This window comes from Phaenicophaeus curvirostris, chromosome 1 (assembly GCF_032191515.1).
Source record: "Phaenicophaeus curvirostris isolate KB17595 chromosome 1, BPBGC_Pcur_1.0, whole genome shotgun sequence".
NCBI classification, from domain to species: Eukaryota; Metazoa; Chordata; class Aves; order Cuculiformes; family Cuculidae; genus Phaenicophaeus; species Phaenicophaeus curvirostris.
In genome coordinates, this window is record NC_091392.1 from 81,520,602 (window position 1) to 81,544,192 (window position 23,591).

At 37.0% G+C, this 23,591-nt stretch overlaps 1 protein-coding gene across 3 annotated transcripts in view; it reads right to left on the reverse strand.

The window, feature by feature from the left end:
- ATXN10 (ataxin 10) overlaps nucleotides 1-23,591 on the reverse strand; it is a 351,563-nt gene that overhangs the window by 291,886 nt on the left and 36,086 nt on the right. For all 3 annotated transcript variants that reach the window (XM_069864404.1, XM_069864403.1, XM_069864405.1), the window contains exons 6-9: nucleotides 14,508-14,588; nucleotides 8,530-8,695; nucleotides 3,587-3,695; nucleotides 1,110-1,279 (exon numbers count right to left, since the gene is read on the reverse strand). In XM_069864404.1, coding sequence (XP_069720505.1) covers nucleotides 1,110-1,279; nucleotides 3,587-3,695; nucleotides 8,530-8,695; nucleotides 14,508-14,588 — 526 coding nt within the window. The remainder of the gene's footprint in view (nucleotides 1-1,109; nucleotides 1,280-3,586; nucleotides 3,696-8,529; nucleotides 8,696-14,507; nucleotides 14,589-23,591) is intronic.

Genomic DNA, 23,591 nt, shown 5'->3' on the forward strand with positions numbered 1-23,591 from the left:
TAATTACTGTATTTTTGGTACTTGCTGACAGTGATTGAGCATCATAAGACGGGGATAAAATAATCCTACTACATCCTTTACTCCTCCTTCAGTATAGTCCTTCTTCTATGTTTTTAATTTTGTAGCTTAAAAATTGCTTCCTTGAGAGGAGGTGAAAGCTTTGATTCAAATTAAAAAAACATAGAAAGGAAAACCATCCCAAATTTCTCTGTTGACAGTAATTAACAAATACCAATAACAAAGACAATTCAAGACAATTTCCTTCCAGGAGAAGCCTGCCATAAGGAAAGACATTTCTAAGAGAAAAGGAAAATACGAGAGACGAAGGGTTTCTCTACAAGAAGAAACTCACAAATTTGAAGCTGAGGCTACAGTAATACGCTATCTGGTTGCTTAGGCCAAATGAGACATGTAACCCACTTGATTTTTGGAAGTGCCCAGATGAACTGTAAGACATCGTTATTTCATTACCGCTTCTCTTGCTTAAATTACATTAACAAGTCTTGGAGGAATGCCACATCTTTTACCAAACTAAGAAAAAGGGGTTTATAGATGCTGTTGTTCCCTCTTTCTTCTCATTGTAAAAACAAAACTAATTTTCCAAACAGGAATTCTAAACATCGAGTTCAAAGTGATTTGATGAAAGCTGACTTACATTTTTGAAGTGGTATGAAAAAAACACTTAAGGGGTGGGGGAGGGAAAAAGCATTAGAGAATTTTTTATCTTTGAATTAGTTAAGTTTATGCAACAATTCCCATCCATTTCCCTTCGAAGTGAAGTTGAGGTTTAGTCTCAGACATTTTCTTTTCAAAGAAAGTGCAAACAAGAAAACAATAAAGGAATTAAGCACTGGCTTGCTGCCTATAGGACTGAAGTAAAAGGTAGAAATGTACACATTACATTGTTATTAGAAGTTGAACACTCCTGTTACAGTAACTCAAAGGCATTAAAAAAAATAATAATAATTAAAAAAAAAAATCTATCTCCTTTACAAGACCAATTATAGCCTCTATTTGTAAATCAGCCATGTATTTTCATCAGTAAAGTCATGGTCAAGCATACACACCTGTTCACATGTCAGTTCTCCCAGAAAGAGTTATAAACTTACCCTGTCTTGGTTTTCCTTATTTTTGTAACACAAATTTCCAATCAAACGAATGAGATGAGATTTAAAACCCACAGCTGGATGTGAAATTTCTTCCTGCCCTGTCATAGCATGTGTGGCGGTGAAAATATTTACAGCCTGCTTCCCAGCAAGATGAGTTAACCTCAGGGTATCTACATAAAACAAGAATATTTTAATTAATTACCACATGAAAATTAGTATCCCTTTGCACAGAGCTTTACTGCTAATTGTTAGGTTCAAAGTTAATCAACATAATTCCAGATATACAGCAATATGTCAAAAGAACTTTGAAAGTCTTCTTAATTTTAATTTCTTAATTCAAGCCAGTATAAGCATACAAGGCCATCCCAAGGTCAGAAGTTATTTTTGCATCATTTTTACACACTGAGGTGTCTGAAGTCTGCAGGCTTCTGCTGTTTGTCCCTACTTGACAAGTCAGAATTAGTAGGCATGATAAACATATTTCTATAAAGAAAGTTTTTTAGAAGTCTTCCTGAAGTTCAAACTTGTCACACACACTAAACACATACTAAACCCAGAATTACTTTTTCTTCTCTTTTCCAGTCTGCTCCTAGCTCTGTAGTATAAGGAAAGATTTTGAGTTCCTCTAGGACCTTGACACATCTTTACAAATCCTTCAGCGCTGTAGTCTTGTCAACTTAGAAATACTAATGTTCCTGTAAGGTAAATGCTAATTTACAGCAATTAGGATTTTTTTTTTTTTCTACAATGCTCCAGAGAGTAAGGAGGCAGAAGGGAAATGAAAATCAGCAAAACCAACATTCCATAAGGAGACCACACCCAGAAGAAAAGCTGAAATCATATGAACACCTGAGAGACCATACAGCCGAGAAGCCAATTCACTAAAGGCTGTCTCTATACTTAAAAATTAATAAGTATTTTTCCTCTAAGCAACTTGCAATACTAATAAATGTCCTGGCATGCCATTGTCCCCAGGATGCTTCATGTAAGTTACAATTAACTTAATCCAACAATTACTGAAAACAGAAAAACATGCTACTTAGTTGATGCTTAAAGAGCATTCAGATATTTTTCAGATCTTTCCATCAACCTTTTAGTAATTTCCATTAGGAAATTTCTCGTGGTATAAACTGGAGAGAACAACTGCTTCATCAAGAGCTCTATTGCATGAAAATCTTTTGCGCTACCCATCCTTATTCTTCTGACTTCAGAATTGAAGAGTGAAGGTGATCTAACATATCAATACCATTTTTCATACTTGTTGCTAATGCAGGAATACAGAAGTCCTTTGGCCAAAAAGGTTGTCTTGAAGAGAAACCATACAAGCTGATAAATTCCTGTCGGCTGAAGGTCTGTAAAAAATACATAGGGTGCATGTGCTAACAATGTTCTAGCCTGCACTTTTTTCAGTAGCCTAAAGACTGTGGAGAAAAGTCAGTCTGTGTGCGGCTTGAGAGCACTGGCCTATAGGCTTCTAAACTTAACCGATCTGTGGCTCCTTGAAGTTATTGTTTAGTTCAAAGATTTCCATAAGCATTCAGATGACACAATGCATTACTATGAGTTTTCTCAAAACACACACACGCAAGCACAAAATAGATCATCTTGTTAGTCATCTTACAGTAAGCAATAAAACTATGAACCTGACATCAAAAATAGATGTCTGGTTGGGATTTTTCGTTTGGGTTGGTTTTGGTTGGGGTTTTTGTTGTGGTTTTATTTCTTTTACAGCAAGGACCCTCTGAACATCTTAAAATAGCCATAGTTAACAGCTGTTTTGGCCTTTTCTTTTTAGCCAACATATTACATATTTCCCTTTAAAATCCATAAACTTTTACAATTTCCTCAGAAAACAGTGACATACATCAATCTCAGAAAGTGCTAACAGGAAGACATAGGCCAGTATATGTATACTTTCCCCTCCTTCCTCCCTGAGTATATACGGTTACTCTAGAGCATCCTGGCTTGATTTTCTTTGTGTACAGCCCTTTGCTTGTTGTTTCTTTGCAGAATAAAGCTTCTTTCAAACAGACTGTTAAAAGTCACTGAATTTGGTAAAGAAAATTCAAACTGTACTTAGTTTCAGTTTTCAGTAATATAGGAAACAGAAGGGAAGAGGCATGGAAAAGTCCTCTTTCTACTTCTTGAGGAATTCTTCCACACACATTCAGCCAGTGGAAGAACGTGGGCAACAGCTGTCCTTTGCACAGCTCTTACTGTATAAACAGCACATTGCTGACAGTTGAATCAAGGCTCTGTTGGGTAATTGGAGCCAACAGACCAAGCAGAGAAGCAGAAAAGCTCCAGGAACAAATCAAATATTTGAAAATGCAGATTAACTCGATCTCCCATTTATTTATTTTATTAAAAGGTCAGAATAATAATTACGACCACTCGTGAAAAATATGTTTTCATTCACAGAGCAACATGATTTGGAGCAAGCTAACAGTTAACAAACCTTGTGGTTTTTCACTCACCTATGGCTGTCTCAAGCAAATCAGGCAAAGCCTGTAGGTGTTCCAGCTGCCCGTTGTTTGATGTCATTTCACAAAGAACGTCAAGAAGACGAATTGCAACCAGTGCTTCCTGTAAATGGAAATTATATTTCTGAAAATGGCTTAGGAAGGATACCACGAGAAGAAAACTGATGATCTAAAAAGAGGACAAAATCTCTCAGCACCTCAGGTTCTTTGCAGGTCTTCTAAACCGCCAAGAATAAATTTATATAAAATAAGGACATCTTTCTGCAACAATAATGTAAAACATTGTAATGATTTATTTTCTACAATAAAACACTATTACATGTGCCCTGAAAATATCATGGGGAAACAAAAACAGAGCCATAAGGGATGAAATTTTAACAAAAACACAGTGGCTTCCAAAAGCAGAAATACAGAAAATTACTAGCTGAGAAAATTATTTTTGTATAAATGGTTTTTTTTTGAGTTTATTCAGTAGGAGCATCCTGCTTTAAAGACACAAACACCGCCTGCAAGACACCAATTTGTTATCCGCAGGAATTCTGTGAAGTTCTGTGGTCAAATGAACTTTGGCTGTGAGAATTTACATTATTCTTGGGTAAATAGGATTGGGATCGGATATGCAGCATTTTGGTTAGGTATGAGAGAGACAGTTTTATTTGCATATTATTTATTCAGCCAGAGAACTATTTTTTCTCACAGACTATGTTGATGCGTGCTCATAATGACAATCCAGCACTTACAGAAACTACCTTAAGAGCGTATGGCATAATTTGCAACACCACATATTGCTCAAGAACCAGACTGTGATTGCAAGACGATTCCACAAAAGGTGTGGTACATAAACTGCAAGTAGCCTTGAAAAGGCTCAGACATAGGTCACAATAACTATTCCTGCCTTGTCTGGTTGAGTACAGAAAGATGTTTACGTACCAACAGTATAATATTTTTGAATCCATATAATGTGTATAACAATTTAAATAATCAACAACAGCATACAGTAATTAAGTACTACAATTATACCCATTCTTTGCTTCTTCCTATGCTCATTGAAGATAACAAATCAGCAAAAGGTCCAGGCCCTAAAGCTGTATTTTCTCTTTTTTTGCTGACACAGGTGTAGGAAGGTGCAGGTATTGCCTCAAGTTACTCAATGAATTGCTTTCAACAGCACATAACCAGCCTCTGAATACGTTGGTCATTGTTACAAAGAACATCCCAACTGTATTTCACAGACAGTAAGCAGGTATTTACAAGTTTTAATCCATTTTGCATTGTTACGAGCCAAAAGCCTTTTCAGCTCATATACTCAACGCTTCTCTTGCATACAAAAAGGTTAGATGCTTTATAATAGTAAAGTAAGCAAGTATCAGTAGGCAACTGTAAATCATACCAGTAAGGAACAATGACTCTTGCTGCCTATGTGTACCCCATCATCCATGTACATAATGCAAGCTTTGCAGCAGCAGACACCACGAGGTATGGGTTTTCCTTTCTCAGACTTATCCTTTTTTCACCTCCTCTCCATTTCTTTTTTTTTTTTTTTAAATTACTTTCTTTGAAGATCTAACAATATCTTTGGGAAAAAGCAGTGACAAACTAAACTTGTAGTGATCTTACTTGTGCTGTGTTAAGTCATCGTACTGTGAGCAGGCAGTTCCAGGTCATGTTGGTCTTCAGTTCTTGATCCCTCTCATATAGATAAAGTTTTAGTGTTTTCAGGGTTTGTTTTTTGTTTTTTTTAAAGAGAAATAGCCAGGAAACTAAACATCTTAACAAAAATTAGCATGTTTTCTTCAAACATAGAATTTAATCACTGATTCTCATTCATTAATAACACTTAGTTTTAGAAGTGTCATTAATGTACTTTCTTAGTAAGATATTTAAAAAGATATTTTAAAGTAAGTCAGATCTAGCTTCTATCTTTCCAATTGACTACAATGGGATGTTGAAATTGTGTTAGCTAATACACCTGTAGTCAGAAGCATTTCATTGTTAAAACAAAATTAACCTATAATAGTTTCATTTGTAGAAACTCTTGAGAATGGCTGTCATGGCTGATTTACTATCAAAATGAAAAATATTGATCTTTATATGCTATTATGTGATGCTACACAGTGTTATACTTGCCGATTTTTTTGTTAGTTTAACTGGGCACAAGAATTTAAAATGTATGTTGAAAGGTGTTATGAAAAGATACTGAAATTAGCTTCATGAAGAGGTGATAGTTGGATAGCAATCTGTTATCTGTCCAAGAAGCACAGCTTCTCCCTACCTCCGCCAACTTAGTTATGTTATGTTAGAAAACTTAATTGGCTGCTTCCAGAAAAGGTATCAGCTCAGCAGGAGGAGGACATGTATTGTGACAATTCCATCTTTTTTTTTTTTTTTTCTTATTTTCCCTCCTCTCCCCATTGCATTCTTGGGGGTTTTGTTTCCCTTTTTTAATTTTTTTTTATCCTGTGTGGTTACTTTCCAAGTATTCCATGGCTTCAAGTTCTTGGAAAAAAACATTTGTTTGCGCCTAGCAGAAGGAGGTCTCTGTCCAACTTGAAGGTGCTGGGACAGCAGTATTGAGAACATTACTGTAGGACTTGCCCTGCTTGATAGTTAACTTTTTAACTTTCTCTCACATAAGCATGATGTATGATAAAGTTGAGTATTGCTGTTTGGTGGGAGATGTGGCTCATTTAATGAGCATGAAATAGAAGTCATAATAACTGAATAAATAAAGACCAATGACAATAACAATTTTTCAAAAGTGTGAGTACATGCATCTTGTGCATATTGATTCATAACATATATTTGCCATGGGAAAAGAGAAATTTCAGCTTAAATTCACAAAACTTTCTTTTCATACTAAAAATTACCAAAAATTGCACCAATTTCCCCTTCATTATGTAAATATTTTAATTGAAAAAACCCCACAACTCTGCATGTAGACTCCGTCATTAAAAATGCTTTAAGCATTAATATTTGTGATATTAAACTAAACTCTGCCTGGACTCTTTTGTGGCCCTGAAGCCAAGTCTCTTAGTCAGGCTATGTCTGTACTAGTGAGCCATCATAGACTCCAAAATTGTGAGGCCACATCTGAAAACTGTCTTTTGGGAACAGTCCTTGAACTGTCCTGACTCCCAAAATGTTGTCTGGGTGTCCTATGCACTGTTTAATTTATTGTGAGTATACACTACCTTTTTTTTTCTAAGGAACCTCAGGTCTTGTAGCTTCCATCTCAAACCAATAAAAAGCTACTCATATGCTTCCGCAGTGTTTAAACCAACGTTTAAAATAGCTTTTCCATTATAAGCCTGACTTCAACATCAGTTTGCTTTCAGTAACTCTCAACCATACTTGCAAAATAAAATCCTTTCCTGGATTTTAAGTTTTTATTTCATCTCTTTATAAGGAATTTCTGAGTCTGTCTCAAAACATGTTTATTTAGAAGCTCTTCAATTATTTAGTTATTTACTTTTTAGTTTATATTGACATCAAGATGCCTGTCAGACTTCAAAATATCTTGGGGTTTGAGATGCATCTTGTTGTTGAACTGAGAAAGCAAGTATTCTGCTCTATCAGCTTTCTCCTGTAAAGGTGATAAAGGGTGAAAAAAAAACCCAAAACACCGCACAATTTGGAAAGTTGGTGGGGGAACCCAATCAGAGATGTTTAATGAGTTTTTTTTGAAAGTATCAAGTTTCAAATGTACATAAGCATGTGTGGGTTCTTTTGTGCTTTTTAAATAATCTGTTCCTCTGTTCAAATCTGGATGGAAGAGCTGCTGAACTGAGTCAGATGATGAGCTAAGAGAAAGGGAGAGATAGTGGTATAAAACCCTGGGAAGAAATTTCTAGAGTAATTCTTGGATACTTCCTAAGGAGGAAAGGAAAAAAAAGGGCAGCCAGGACTCAGATCTGTATCAGAGGTTCCCGAAGTGCAACCCGCAAACTGCCTGGGACTCATAAAAGCCTTCTTATTTAGCCTGCAAAGAGTCTTCATTGTGGTCATCTTCAACAGAAGCAGTTCATTAAGTCTGAAGTAATAACCAACTTCTTCCAAGTGTACTGGAACTCGGGCAAGTGTCTGGGTGCTCTGGAGACAGGAGTCATCAGCCACTATGAGTACAACGTGCTCTGCAACTCGATATTGTGGATGCTAGCTGGCCCCAGGAGTTCTGCCTTGTCAGAGCTATACATGGTCCACCAGAGAGCCCCAAATTACTGGGAAATTGTGAGGAGTCAGTAACAAAAGCCTGCCCTCACAGGGAGGATAGCTCTGCTGCATTGAGCTGTTCACACACACACGACAGCTCTCCATGATCAAAACTTGATGATCCATTCCCAATCTGTTTGGGACCTAACTGCTTTACAAGCAGCCAAATGCATTTTAAAAGCACTAGTATTTTGGACCTTAATGATGTACCAATTATGAAGTCATCATCAGTTATTTAAGTTTTTTTAATAAAAAACAAACAAGATTTATTTACTTTACTAGAAAAATACTTCATTTTTATACCAATTTTATGGGGTGGAGGAAAAAAAAAAGTGACATGCTGTTTCCGACCTATAAATAAAGTAATTATTTTAAGTTTTGATTTGTGTTTTGATTAAAGTAAAATTCACAACCCAAATAAATTATAGATGTGATCCTCAGTATGAACATAATAAAACATCCAAACATGCGACAACTTGAACATCTTCAAATTTTTAGATCTTTAACAATGTGGTAGATTTATTCCTATCTCAAAGTACCGTATTTTTGTCACCTTCAGATCAAAAGCAAAATTAGACTGCTGCCTTACAGATTCTCCTGTGAACTCTACCACTGCTTTCCCAATACAAAGTAAACTAAGAACGTTATCAAATGCCACTTGGTTAATAGAGGCAATGAAGATTCATCATTTCAGATTTTAGTCCTATAATGTTTCTTATCAGACATACCTCATCTTCTGCATCTGCTGCAGAAGTTAACTTGAGCACAGCTTCACATTTCTTTCGGAAACAGCCTGCAAGGAAGTCAGCATTTCTGGACATCACATTCATTTCTTCACTGGTAGCTAGGTTCTTCTCACTTACTTTTGCCGTCATCAGCTCTAACAAAATAACTCTAGAATCAGAAAACAACTTGTTAATCAAATTCACTAAGCCATACAGAATTATCAGTAGAATAAGCAGATACAATACAAATTCACTAAGCCATACAGAATTATCAGTAGAATAAGCAGATACAATTGTTAAAAATTATACAAAATTAGCATGCCAGTAACAGAGCTGATCTTTAAAAACTAAGAAGTCTTACCAACAGTGGCAGTCAGCTCCTGTTAGCTGGTTTATTTTTGTACGCTATTAATTTAATTCATCATTCAATTAATACAATCTGGCCAGACAGTCAGTCAATATTTTTCTCAAGTCTATTTCAATTTCTAATTTCTTATATCCTGACATAACACTACCGTGAATGCATATTCCATATGTCTAAAATTTCCACCAAAACAGCTCTTAATAGCTGTTGTTAAGTTCAGCAAAATAAACACAGACTATTTGACAGTTTCCGTTTGAAAATACCAGCTTTTTGTGGCCCTTGCCTTGCATGCAAGCCTTCTCTAATTCTCCTCCCCAATCCCAAACCCACTCTGAGCAGAAACAGGGGAAATAAAAACTGATATGCACACTCAGTTCCTTACGGCTGTTTTATAATTGCCACCTGATGGACTACAGTAAATCCAAGTTAATTACTATTATATGCAGTAAAAGTTATTCAGTGTATTATACCTGTTAGTAAATGGATACATAATGAAACTGCTCTATAAAATGTACTTTGGTCATTTAACAGCTTCAAAGTAATTTTATTTCCAATATCCCTTTATGCTGTTTGGGCAAATAGTGAGTATTTTGTGGAAGCAGGACTTCACTGTGGCAGAGGCCCTCCCACAGCTTCCCCGTTCAACTCCAGCGCAAAGGAGCACATGGGTTAGTGAAGTCGACTGTAACTCTCTCAGCCTGAAAGAGCACTATTTATTGAATGAATTCAAGAGCAGGCTCATGGTTTTCTTTCACTAAAACATTTGCAATTCAGATGGAAGGACTGACATTTAAACATGTGGAATAGTTCAGATGCTTTTTCTTAAATTTACCAAGCATGTTGTCACAAGGGGGAGAGAAAAGTCTTTTTCTGTGGAAAAAGCACGGTCACTGCCTTATTAACCTCCAAAACCCCACCCCTATTAATCACGTAACATCTACTCAGTTCTTGCTGAACTCAGTCCTCAATGTCATCAATACATACTTTAAACAATTATCTGAATGAGGACAAAAACCTTTTTCAGCACGGTAGCACAGATATGCACCAAACGCATTTGAGGAAGGGTGGACTCCAGACAGAAGGCTGTCAAACACTGGTAACCTCTCTCACAGGCTCTGCTTACATATGTGACTGAGCACCAACACAGAACAGTTGTTCTGTTTGTTCTGCAGGTTACAGTTGGGTACCACACACCTGCCCATCTACAAACTACCAGAGTCCAGTATCCCAACATCCCTAACTGAATGAAGGCTTTCAGATTTGGCATCCTATACAAAATCAAGTTAAATGCATAGATGTGTCATTCATCCTCAAGAGAGGACTAGATTTTACATACTGTTTTTTACCAATTTTAGAGCCTTTCAGGCATGTGCTCAGCTAAGAAAACAGGCTGCTCACAGACTTTATGATTATGAGAATTATTCCAATAAAATATTATCTCCCACATAACAGAATGCCAGACCGCTATTGTTGCACCAATAGTCCAAATAATATGCATTTAAAAGTGACAAACGATCTTTCTGTATAAATGTCAGAGGGCCACTACGTAGTTCCATAAACTGTATCAATGAGACAAAAAATTGTTGCCAATAGGGAATTTTTTTGCATTGTTATTCATCTCTCAATATAATCAGGTGCCCTTTTAGACAACCAGAATCCTCCCACAGAAATAGGAGTGACATTAAAATGTCAATTAAAATGTTATTTCTTTTAAAGTTTTCCATTCTCTTTCTGTCTGTTTTCCCTCTCCATACATTCACGTCAAAATGGCTTTCCTGAGTTTTCTTCCAGGCAGTCATTCAGGACATGCCCATCTTTTGCCTGAATTTCAAGCAAGTCTTGCAACTCAGCCAACAATTTCCTTAGAGGAATGCTTTTTGTTCTGGTGCAAGTTCCCTTGCACTCCTTTCTTCTATTGTTTCTCCCAGTTTTCTCCCAAGACTCACCCATGTTAGTTCTCCCACACAATGCAATTTGCTCCTTTCTTTTAAACTATCTCACAACTGTTTAGCCATTCAGATGACAAAGCTTGTTCCTATTTGTTTGCCTATATTTAAGTATGAGACACTGACAACTGTTAGTACCAGTTTTAGCACACCTCATAATCAATTTCTGTAACAGTTCAGTATCTAAACTATAATTTGTTATATTATATTTGTGACTCTATCTCTATTTGGAAATGATCATGCTGTATCATCTTCCCTTTTTTTAGGCACTACTTAAGAACAGTTTTTGTCAATTTCTTGCCTTTTTATCCTCTAGCCCAATCTAAATAAGTTCTTCCTGAAGCTGACCAAATTGTTAAGAACTTAGAACAACTACCATAAAGTATTTGCAATCATTATTTGCAGACTAACGGAGACAGCAAACTATAGCAGTAAAGTGTAATTTAAATGTGGAAGCTCATTTATTATAAAATAAAGTGAAGTTTTAGTAAGCCTGTCAAAAATTAGTATTGTAAAACTCTATCAAATTTATTATTGCCAAACAATTTTTGCATCAAGTGTGCTTGGTTCATAACCTCTTAGTAGGTGCCAGACGCTTGGGACATTCTTTCCCCAAGACTGGAACTTGTCTTTCATGAAATATTTCACTGACAGCAATGGTTCTATGAAATACACTAGGTTCTTCGTCAAAGTTTTCAATTCTTTCATCTTTGAATGATACTCGTGAGCTTCCTCTTAAAGGAAATCTGGTAAATTTGTGAAGGACTTAAATCCAATGTTACCTTCAACTATTCTGTGTCTGTGAGCATTACTAAACAAAAGCCCACCAGAACATTGATGTTACCAATCCTATAGCTGAACACTAGCAAGAAGCAATACCACTCATACTATTTGAGTGCCCATTTCCCTGCTGGTAATTCAATGGCTACACCATTCACTGAGAACACTTCACATGAAACAACACAAGAATCAAAACTAAAAATGCAAGTAGCTGAGCATCTCAAAAACACCTAAACTATTCAGTTGCATTTTTCTTGCTGTTAATTAAAGCAAGACCTCTTCTTAGAAGGGAAAAACCAGACTTAATCATCTTGAAGATTTTACAACGTAATTAAGACTATCAAGGCATTACCTTGCATTGTACGTGCTCAAGGCTAAGTTGGATTGAAGCTAAGAAGGCTTTTTTGAAATACTTCTGGCAAATACTTGCACACACGTGCAGGGAAATCTCAAATCTGGCAAAGAATTCAAGAATCTACAATCTTTTGGCTCAGTACTGTAGCTATGTGTTTCTGCAATAATCACTCGCAGAGAAACAGCAGGCACTGTCATATCATCATACATTTTTCAAATCCAGAATACCATTAAAAGAGCTGATCACATTATCACAATATTTATTTCAAGCCATTTACAAATTCAGATATGCAACAAAGTGCTTATATTTATTTGGAAACGAAAGAGAAAATTTTCCAGAAGTCAGTAATTTTTCTTTTGATTGAAAATCCGTATTCCACATCCACTTCTACACCAAGAAATTGTAGAACTTCATGGCATACACTATGGCCTCTTTATCACAAATACACTAGATTTCAATTACAGGAAATACTTTGAATAGTGCAAATACTGTGAATAGTGCAAATAACTGCGGTTATGCAACAGCATACACTTTGGTTATCTAAGGCAACTGCCAACTTTAGGAGTCACCACTAACATATGTGCTCACAAACTTTCTCAGCATAGTTAATTTCATTTCAGTAAATACATATAAAGTAAGCGTATTTAATGTGCATGATAGAGAAAACTGTAACTGCAAGTTACCATATATTCATGAGCTCAAGCTGCTTTCCCCAGACACCTCAGTACCACATCTGTCCATTCTTCATTCATATGACTTAGTCAGCCTTATTGGACACCCAATGTGCCAAATCTTGCGGTGAAGGCTCCTTGTCTCATTTGGAAGCAACAAATTCCCTATGCTTCGGTTTAAATGGTTACTTTTTTTCTCCAGTTAATGACAGTCAGAATGTTTTTATCTGAATTGGATTAGTCTCCTCGCATATCTCAAAAGAATGCATTCTTAAATATGTTAACATTATACAGAAAGATGCCACAGCAGGGTTTTCTTCTGTAGCTCAGATGCAAAAGGTTGTTTTTTACATCACCTACTTCCATATGCTTGACAGTAAATTAAGCAGTATCAAATTCATAATAAACTATACTGTGATTATGTTTTTGGAAAACTTGAGTTTACTTGCTTGAAATTGATAACAAATTCTGCCAATACTTTGCAACTAGCCATCCTACATGTGATCATCCACACAATGCCTACGCCAAAATCCATGCAGTTGAGGTTGCTGATTGCTGTCTTTAGTACGGTGCATACAAAAAATCCAGCTGAGAACTTTCAAGAAAATGATTACATCTATTGCTTTAAGCACAACTGAACACCCAAACTCACTCCTGGATGTCCTCAAGGGGGTTATGAAAACATACAAACATTCACAACATCCCCCAGAAGAACTAAATCTAGCTCATTGACTTAAAGCAGACTTTCTTGCTAACTGGTTAAAGAGCCAATACCTTCAAGCACAGTAAGCACACAGCTTATATTTGTTCCCATTTGGCTAGCCTCAATAAAGGAGGAAAATAGTATTTCTTTTTCTTACTATTCCCATTTGTTTTCCATCCCATACCTATATGGTAATAATATTCATTCTGTGGTTCTCAACTTATCATATATACTTTCTTGGCCTATCATCCCTTTTGTTTCCTTAAAATCTCTAAGATCAGTGTCTGTACTCCCATTTGTAATCACACCATGGCTTTAATCACAGCAAAACACACAGTGAAAAAGCCCACTGCTGTATTTCACCTGCAAAATCTACATAGGGAACTTGCAGTTTCTCTGGGTGAATGAGGAACAAAGTAGCCATGTTGAATACATAAACAGAATCACAGTATCTTCAAGCAGTTGGAGGAGCTGTAGAATTATAGTAGAGAATTTCCCACAGCTGATTATTCTAAGAAAATAATTGTTATCTACCTCAATTCTTTATCAAAGCAATTTTAAATGAGCATTTCTACAATTACAGCAGTGGCCCATCAATTCAGCATGCATTTACCCAAACATCTAAAGGAAAACTAGCTAGTTTCTTTGAAGGTGAAGGTCTGTTGAAGTATTTTATATTGTCAATAGTAGAAATACCAAAATATTAAGTAATCTTGGACATCTGTGCATCTATGATTTTTAAGTTCTGCTAACCAGTATTAGATATGCTGCAAACTTCAGTAAATGTTTCCTTTTAATTTCTTGCAATTACAACAGGAGCATGAACAGCTAAGGACATTTCAAACAGAGCCATAAGACATTGGAGGGTGTGGTCCTTTTATGAAACCAAGACATAGGCATGAAATCTTGTCTTCTTTTTTTTCTGCAAGTAATTCTTTACCAAGTAATGGCGCCAACCTGGATTCTGCAACCCTACATAAATCACTGCCAGTTGTGGCTAAGCTGTAATGTTAACCAACCAATTTAAAACCATTACTGACATAGAAACATGTATTTAGAGATTTTGTGCCAACTATGAAACCACACAGTTTTTCAATCATGTGAACAGGATACTCTATATGGAATGCTAAATACTAAAAGCCACATCGGTTTTTGGGGTTACCTTTCTTGATTGCTCAGTTTGGCATAGAGGGCTTTTACCAACTCTGGACATTTCAGCAAATGGTCTGTAACAATCAAGAACCTAAAGAAAAAAAAAAAATGTTACTAGTGCTACAAATACAGCATCTACATTTACTCCAAAAGGTGCTCATTATTTTCACTTGTAGATGACCATGTGACATGCTTCTGGTCCTATTTGCTAATTGATCCAAATTGTCACAAAATAACTGCCCATTGCTCAGAAGTGGCCATTTCCCATCAATTCAGCACACACAAACACAAATGCTCGAAGGAAAGCTGGTTAGAGTCTTTTGCCAGTTACACAAAAGCACACCACAATTCAAACAGCAAAACACTCATGCGATTGTTTATGCATCTCAGCAAAAAGCCGAAGTTCAAGCTTGAAAACTATTATGCTATGCATCACAACACTGTTTTAAAGCCCACTAAACAGGCACAAAAGTGACCAAATAATTTATCTTTTAAAAGATTTCTAACAATGCATCAAAGCAAATGGAAACTTCTTTGCCAAATGTAAGGCAGCAAAATACTGTTCTCAACTTACAAAAAATACCCTCCTTGTGTACAAGGAACCTAAGGTGATAATGAAATATAATTCCTTGCTCTACAAAGCAGGCAGGTATGGTAAGTCTGTTAGTATTTACATGGATCACTTTCCCAAGTACCATTCACAGAAGTCTGTAGCGGATGCTAGTCATGTAATTTCAAGCCAGACATGTACTCTCAGAATTATGGGGAAAAATATCTTCAAACACTTTGTTTTTCTCCTCAAATTACATTCATAGAAGTAGTGAGAGTGTTATATATGCTGCAGAGTTATACACATACTAAACTATGCATTTTTAAAGAAGTGTGTCTATCTACTAAATAAAAAATAATTACAGGCCAAGCCTCAGAGCACCCTCCAAGCTGATGAAGCTATGGAGAAAGAATAGCTAAAATAAAATGAAAACCAAGCAATTTCAATATTCCCTCTGCCTCCTCCTTACTTTCCACTTTGCTGACAGACTTTTATTTTGCGTATGCATAATCCACTACATAGCTAAAAGGAAGATCACATAGAAGTCTTCCAACCGCAATGAAGTATTTTTTTGGACAAATACTGAATGACAATTGGAGAGACAGCAGAACAAGAGATCAAAAGATTATTAGTTATTATATTTCTAATAGTAACTGTGGACTTAACCAGCAACTGGTTCAGTTACTGTAAACTAGACTTTTTTTAAGAAGGGGAGGGAGAAGAAATGCTATTTTGTGCTGTTCTTGGTTTTACTGATACTTGCATACACATTCAAGGAAAAAAATAGTATAGGTGCAGGGAATCATCAACTTAAAACTGGCATTCTGAGCAGGATAACATTGATTCAAGGGTTTCTCAACACAAATTTGAGCCTACAGACTAACCCAAGGTCAACAGGACAAATATATTCCAACTGAGCAGCACAGATTCAGTCAAAACAACTGAATCAAGCTACCAGTAGGGTAGTCAAGGTGAACAATTCTACAGTTCATGAACCAACAGTTCACAGCATATGAGCCATTCACAGTAAAACCTTCAGAACGGTAACAACTGACGTGATTTTTCAAAGATCTGAGTAGAAGCACAGACTTTTATCTGGAGTGCCAATAGAAAAAAAGCATAATAATCAGAGTTGTGCAGAGCGCAGTACATAGCCTCATAACATATAAACTTTAGCTGGCAATGAATTATGGTAAAAGACCACTTAAAGAGACATCCTGAAGACCAATTTTTCAATATTGCAACTGGTAGTATGGACTTAAATCTTATTTTTTATGATTAACATTCCTTTGAGGAACTCTCCTGGACTATTTGCATTGTAGTTAGAAAGCAATCAATAATTATCACAGAAAGATCTAAGGCTACTAGTTGCACATTAGTGATTACAAATGCAAAGTAGAAGACCTGTATTTTACTTGGGTCTACACTCTTGTATTTATTCACACTCTTGTATTTATTCACACACATCTTTCACGTTCTGTGGACTAGATCTCTACTGCTTGAGGAGCCTGCAGTATCTCAGTATAAAGTTTCTGCTGATCAGGAAGCATAGACTTTCGCATAAGCTTTCTCTCTTAAGTTCATGACATTACGTAACACCTGAGAAATTTCCACTTCTGTATTTAAGTTTCTCTTTTACCTTACCCACTTCTTGCACTACTGTATTATAAAGAATAGAGCACTATCATTTTTTAATTAACAGAAGAATTAGTAATGCAATAAAAATCTTTCAACTCTTGCTACCATGCCCCAAAATTTTGGTGTTAGTTAAGTAAGGATGCAGAAAATTAAATCTAACACTTTCAGTCTTCAGATGTCCTGTTTTTTTCATCTGGGACACGGTAGCAGAAGAGGAAGAGTAAGATTATCCACATTTCTTAAAAGAAGACATTCAATTTTCAGTTACTGACTCAATATGGCATTTTAGATGCACACAAAAGGCTTTGGTAGGAGATTTAAACTCTCTTTGGGGGCTAACAGCAGAACCACTGGGATAAACCGAGGACCACTGTAATTTAGTTAAGGAAATGGTGAAAATTAAAGTTGTTATGCAAGCGTAACACAGTAACAAATGAACACTGTTAAATATGCCAATTTTCTTCACTTTTGAAAAATTATTTGGCTAAAATCCTAAAAAAATCAAGTGCTTACAGAGTAGATAAAAACAGGAGGAGATGTTCAGTTCAAAGACTTTACAATAGCACAAGGGCTACATTGTACCAAACCGAATTGAGAAGCAGCCAAGATGAAATGGTATAAGCCACATTTGCACTCAATATATTCCAAATGACCACTAAGCTTGCTTCAATCAGAGCTGGGTGTAAGCAATCAATTTTATCATCAAATGTCATGCTCCACATTAAGTTGATTCAATCCCATTAGTGAGTTTAGATAACAGTGTCCTCAGTCTCAGAACATGAAGAAGAAAACCCCCACAAATGTTTTAGAAGAAAGAATAAAAAGAAATGTCAAGTTTCTATTCCATTAGCAAACTTCTCTTCTGATCTCAAAACCCAAAGCATTTTTCATCATCCTGCAAGGCCACCCTACCCAAAAAATTTAGCAAGAATGAAACAGTTATTTTTACTGCAGTTCAACAAACAAATGTAACAAATCATCCAAATTTTGAAGAAAACAAGAAAATTTAGACAACTAACCTTTCAGAACTGTTACACCAGCTTTTTCAGATGCTAAAAAAGCAATATGCCTCATTAGGAATTGTTTGGGACCAGAACATTTTAGAAGCAGAAGTCTTTTTGTCCTTGCACAAGAAAATAAGCATGCTATCAAAACTATTTGAAAAGCAATTACAACTATAAAGCTACTTAACACATGCGCTATCAGAAAGGCCTCTACAACCTTGACAATTCATTCCACTCAAACACCGGCACTTCTCATTGAAAAGAAGAACAAAGAAATACATTTCCATATTTAACGTTCATCCCCAAGTATCAAACATTAGGGGCTGGAGAACAAGTCTTACAAGGAGAGGAGCGGCTGAGGGAGCTGGGGTTGTTTAGCCTGGAGAAGAGGAGGCTGAGGGGAGACCTCATTGCTCTCTATAACTACCTGAAAGGAGGTTGTGGAGAGGAGGGTGCTGGCCTCTTCTCCCAAGTGACAGGGGACAGGACAAGAGGGAATGGCCTCAAGCTCCGCCAGGGGAGATTCAGGCTGGACATTAGAAAAAATTTTTCACAGAAGGGGTCATGGGGCACTGGAACAGGCTTCCCAGGGAGGTGGTTGAGTCACCTTCCCTGGAGGTATTTAAGGGACGGGTGGCTGAGGTGCTGAGGGGCATGGTTTAGTGTTTGATAGGAATGGTTGGACTGGATGATCCGGTGGGTCTTTTCCAACCTGGTGATTCTATGAATACTCCTCTCCCTAGCTGAATCATCCTTCCATCTTCAAAAGTCACTAACCATTATGAATGCATCCTCCTTACAGGCCACCATACCATCCACCAGGTCAACTCTCAGGTCTAGAAGACCGAGTTCAGATTATCTAAAACATTTCTCTGATTCAGAAGACACTCCCCTTGAATTTGATAGCTACATCTGAAAGGCACTATAAAGTGATTTATTTTTACTTACGTGCAAAGTTGGAATAACTTTTTTCTAAAGAGCTACCAAGAAAAAACTAGAAGATAATTATCAATACGACCACTTTCTGCTCAACCCTCTCCACAAAACATACAAGAAGAAAGAAGTGACAAGATAAATAAATGTGTAAGGCTGGGCTTTGAAAAACTGAGGAAACCTGTGCCAGTGCACTGCTACTGCAAATAGAAAGTAGAAACTACTCAGACCTTTACAATTAAGGAAACTTTTCCAGTTGTCAATACTATTTAAAACCACAGTTGAACTTGGAACCTGCAACATAACTGCAACTTTCCTGGAATTAAAAATAAGAATTTCTTTCTGGAGAGTGGAAGAAGGGGGTGGGGAACATCCTAAACTGTCAGAGAGAAAGAAAGAGAGTTGCCAGCCCAAAATGAGTAAAAAAAAAGTAATATTTTCTGGTTTCTCCACCACATCCATACCAATTAAGCAACAAGCACTCTACTGAAGAGTTCCATCGTTGCCTTTAAATCTGTGCCCATGGGCGAGACTCCTTGCCACAGGAGAACTAGTTTCTGTCCACACTTCTTTCCATAAGCCAGGACAAAATAACCAAAGGCAAAAAATGGGGAGGGGGAGGCCAAACATCCTAATCTTTACAGTCATCATTGAGCTGTGGTTTCAAAAAGAGAAAGTGGATGTTCAGAAAATCTTACTTCCAGTGCCAAACAGCTGACCACACTCTTAATATCGTTTTTCTGGAAGCCAAGAGGCCTATTACGCCTCTTGTTTTGAAATGGAGGATTTTTGTTCCTTGCTCTTCAGGAATCAAAAATACAACCTGTTTTTTCTTTCCATAGTAGCTACACTGCCCAATGCACACAGTTGGAAAAACTGATGACACAAGCTATACTCTCATCTCTAATGGAACCACCAAAGTATTTCTAAAATAAACAGCCTTTAGAATACACATTGGTCTTGGTTAGGATAAATTATAATGTAATTTTGTACTACTTTTTCCTAATTATTTTACAAAACACATATGTTTGCAGGTTCAACATTCTAAAATAGATCTTATGTGGCATTCTGTGTTGGTTTCTCTTCTAAACACAGTAGCTTCTAAACTGTGAGACACACTTTTGTGCTGTTGATTAATACAAACCCAAAAGGGAGTGGATGTGGATGTGTGGGGAAACACAGAGAAATGACTTTTTAAAGGGTCCACAATTTTCCGGAGCCTAAGGCATAGCTCTCTTCTTTTACTGAGAAAGAAGGAAACAAACAAACAAAAAAGGTAGTGCTTGGAAAGCTTTTTCAGTATTTCAGTATATATGAAATAGGCTACTGCTTATGCTTTTTTTTTTTTCTTTGGAGCTGCAAGAGAGTTTGTTAGGGAGGACATGAACAGTGTATTCCAGCGTTGTTTCCTAAAAGAAAGATATGCCCAATTCCCTGACAGCATAGAACGGTTTGGGTTGGAAGGGACCTTAAAGAGCATCCAGTTCCAACCCCCCTGCCATGGGCAGGGTCACCTCCTATCAGACCTGGCTGCCCAAGGCCCCATCCAACGTGGTCTTGAACACCTCCAGGGATGGGGCAGCCACAGCTTCCCGGGGTAACCTGTGCCAGTGCCTCACCACTCTCATCATGAAGGATTTCTTCCTAATGTCTAATCTAAATTTTCCCCCTTCCAATTTAAAACCATCCTCCCTCGTCCTATAACTACGTGTCCTTGTAAAAAGCCCCTCCCCAGCTCCTATCCTGTAGGCCCCCTTCAGGTACTGGAAGGCATCCTTTTGTACGCAGCAGCTGTTGAATGAAAGCAGCACTGGAAAAAGAGAATTAGCTCATGGAATAAGTATATATGTTTATACGTTTAAGATATATTCAACTTAATATGTCAACATTACAAAATAATTAAATCTATGTACCTTTATAGACTCATATTGGAAAGATGGAAGATACACAGAAAATAACTACTGGTTCACAAGGGCTTGAAAACAACGTTCATCCCTTTAAATAGAAACAGAAGAGGGAACATAGGGGTGGAGGAATCGGAACCAAAGGATGCATAATGTATAAAGACTAATCACAGTTCAGGAGACTGATCACCTGCTGTTAGGGAACAGATAGAAAGGAGCTAAAAGAGAAAAAAAATCACAAGAAGGCAGAAGCAACATAACTGGCGTTGAGTGGTTTAAAAATTTCCCATGAGCAAGAAAGTATTTTAGAGAGAATGCTAAATTCCAATTGCACAATTGTGATCATAACCAACCCCTGCATTAAAGGATAAGGTCTCGGGAATAAAGATAGGACAAGAATGGTCACTCAAGCACCAGGCTCTCCAAGCATCGAAGCTGTTCAGCAGAGTTATAGGGTATTAATTCTTAGGCTAGTAGCCTAGATAGTAGCCGCATATTGCATAGAATACCACATTTTCTAGAAGACAAATGCACAGGAATTATCAAGGAGATAGGATCATTTAATTAGTGTATGCTATAAGTCAAATTAAAAAAACCAGTAAACTAACTTGTTTCTGCAAAGCCACTGTCTTTGCAAAGACATAAGCTTTGAAGTACACTCTGTAATATCATACTCCTTGAAACTTTCTGAGAGCAGCAAGCTCTGGGCACTCTTTGCAAGCCCAACTACAGATCCAAACATTCAGGACAAGACAGGTAAGTTTCAACAGCTTTCAGTCCTGAAAACTTCCAGTTTCTTCTTGCTCTGAGATGTTAGCCAAAAGCTACAAAACAAAGGGGTATATAGCCAGTTGAGGCAATGTTTTGAAGAACTTCAGCTGGAGATACACAGCCTGTCTCCTCAGTTCATTGCTCTTGGGAGTCAGACCAGCAGCAACAAACTTGGAAGAGCTCCTAGTATTCAAGATTACAGGATTGCTAGCCTGAAACAAGTTCAGGAGCTGCGTTGACTAGAAGTTTAGAAGCAGTTTAAAAACACACTGTCTAATATATGTTAATTAATACCATTTTAAAATGCCACCCAGCATCCAGTATAAAAGATGGCAAAGGTAGCTACATTAAAAAAAACCAAAACCTCTTGGAGCTGTTTAGAGGACAAAGCTTCTAGAAGTAAAAGAAGAGGAGGTATCAGTTCTTAAATCAAGAGAATATTTAATGAACGTGTGAGTTACATTCTGCAACTTACCAGATTTCAGAGATAGAAGAATTTCTGATGCTTACAAGTTACCACAAGCTTAATGAAATAAGCCTTCAGACCATCTGGTCTAGATAAACAGGTATGATCATATAAGGACTGAATACAAAATTTGACCAGGGCATGCCTTATAGAACTGACTTCCTCCTTAAGTTTATTAACTATTTCTTAGCTCAGAGCATGCTACAGGAAGTACTTAAAATATGTATCATTCAAACACACACTCGGGTGTATACATCACAGCACTCTTGCTTCCCTTTTCCCTTTATTCCAAGTTCTGAGGCAATTTTTGTTATGCTGTCACTCAACAAACGTTTTAATAATGCATCAGGGCTTACAGTCTCAAAAAATCTCACTGTGCTTATCTACAAAATAGCTCTCCTACATTTCAAAAACTGTGGATGGCTTGGCTTTCCATCACTGATTAGATTTAGGAGTTACTAAACAGAGGCCTTATCTCCCATAACCCACCCCTCTCAGGAAGCACAGCTAACACTTCAAACATGCCCTCTCCTCAACAGGAGATCCATGTCAACTACCAAACATCTTGTGATTCAAAAAGTGGGCAAATGTGACAGGAAAATTCAAAAAAAACCTACATCCTGCCTTTAAAGTCACTTCCTCCGCTCTCTTTAACTGAGAGGGGAGTTTACAGCCGACAGAAGAGGAATTGCAGAAGGTCTGCTACCAACAGCTACTTCTAAAAAAAGGAGGTCTGAGGAACTGCTCAGAATAGTCTCAGATTTCTTCTGACAAAACCTCCCCACACAACTGCTGCAAGACCAGAGGGAGAAGCCAAAGGTGTCACACGTGGAAAGAGGTTCCTCCTGAACTTTTCCTAAGGATTTTTCCAGCTTAGAGATGGAAAACTGGACTCTAAACATGAATGCAGGATCATGAACAGATGAGAAATTGCCAATTCACCAAAAAAAATATGAGGATTTTTAAAGATGTGCTTGCCCTCCTGTGACGGGTGAAGAGTAGAAAGCCCAACATGTTCTAGCCTAGTGAGGACCCCATGGGAGAGACTACAGTTCAGCCAATGGCCTTAAATCCAAATATTTTTCCTGGATGTCCTCTGTGTCCTAATGGTTCATGGCAGCAACTACAAAAATAACTTGAGCATTCTAAGTCTTTATTTGCAAAAGTTAAGTCATAAATTTCAGTGCACAATAAAACAAAAGTGCATAAAATCCTGAATATAACTTTTGCCTGTAACCAAAACTCACCTGGCTATTAAAAAAAAAAAAGATTTTTAATATCTAAAAGCAGTATTTGACAGCAAGAAAGCCCAGTCAAATGAATAAATACACACAGCATTCAAAAACCAGATGCTCCTACCAAGATACAAGAAGGTAGGCGTGAATTAAATAATATTTTTAACTTTAAAAGTAACATCTTAATTTTAGTCATTTGTGAGTCCAGGGGCGACTGTAACCTCCTGGAAAAAGAGTAGTTTGTATTTCAGCTCAGCCATATAATGCTGTAACAGCCGCCAAAATACAGTTGCTGTGCGCTTTGTTAGTTGTGGCTCAAGAGGCTCTAACCTTTACAAGAGTACTGGCTCTGTTGCAAATATTGCCGCTATATAAATTTGTTCAAGCAACCCTAGCAGTCTGTACTTCAGTGAGAGGCGGAGTACAGCTCCAAATTTTCAATGACTTACTGACAAAATATTTTTTCTACAGTCCAGCCAGCCAGGCATCCAAAGCTTAGCTTCAACTTCATAAGAAAAGGGACAGAAATCTTTTTATGCATTTTTATCTTACTATATCTCTTTCATATTCTTCCCTATCAGAAAGTAACATAG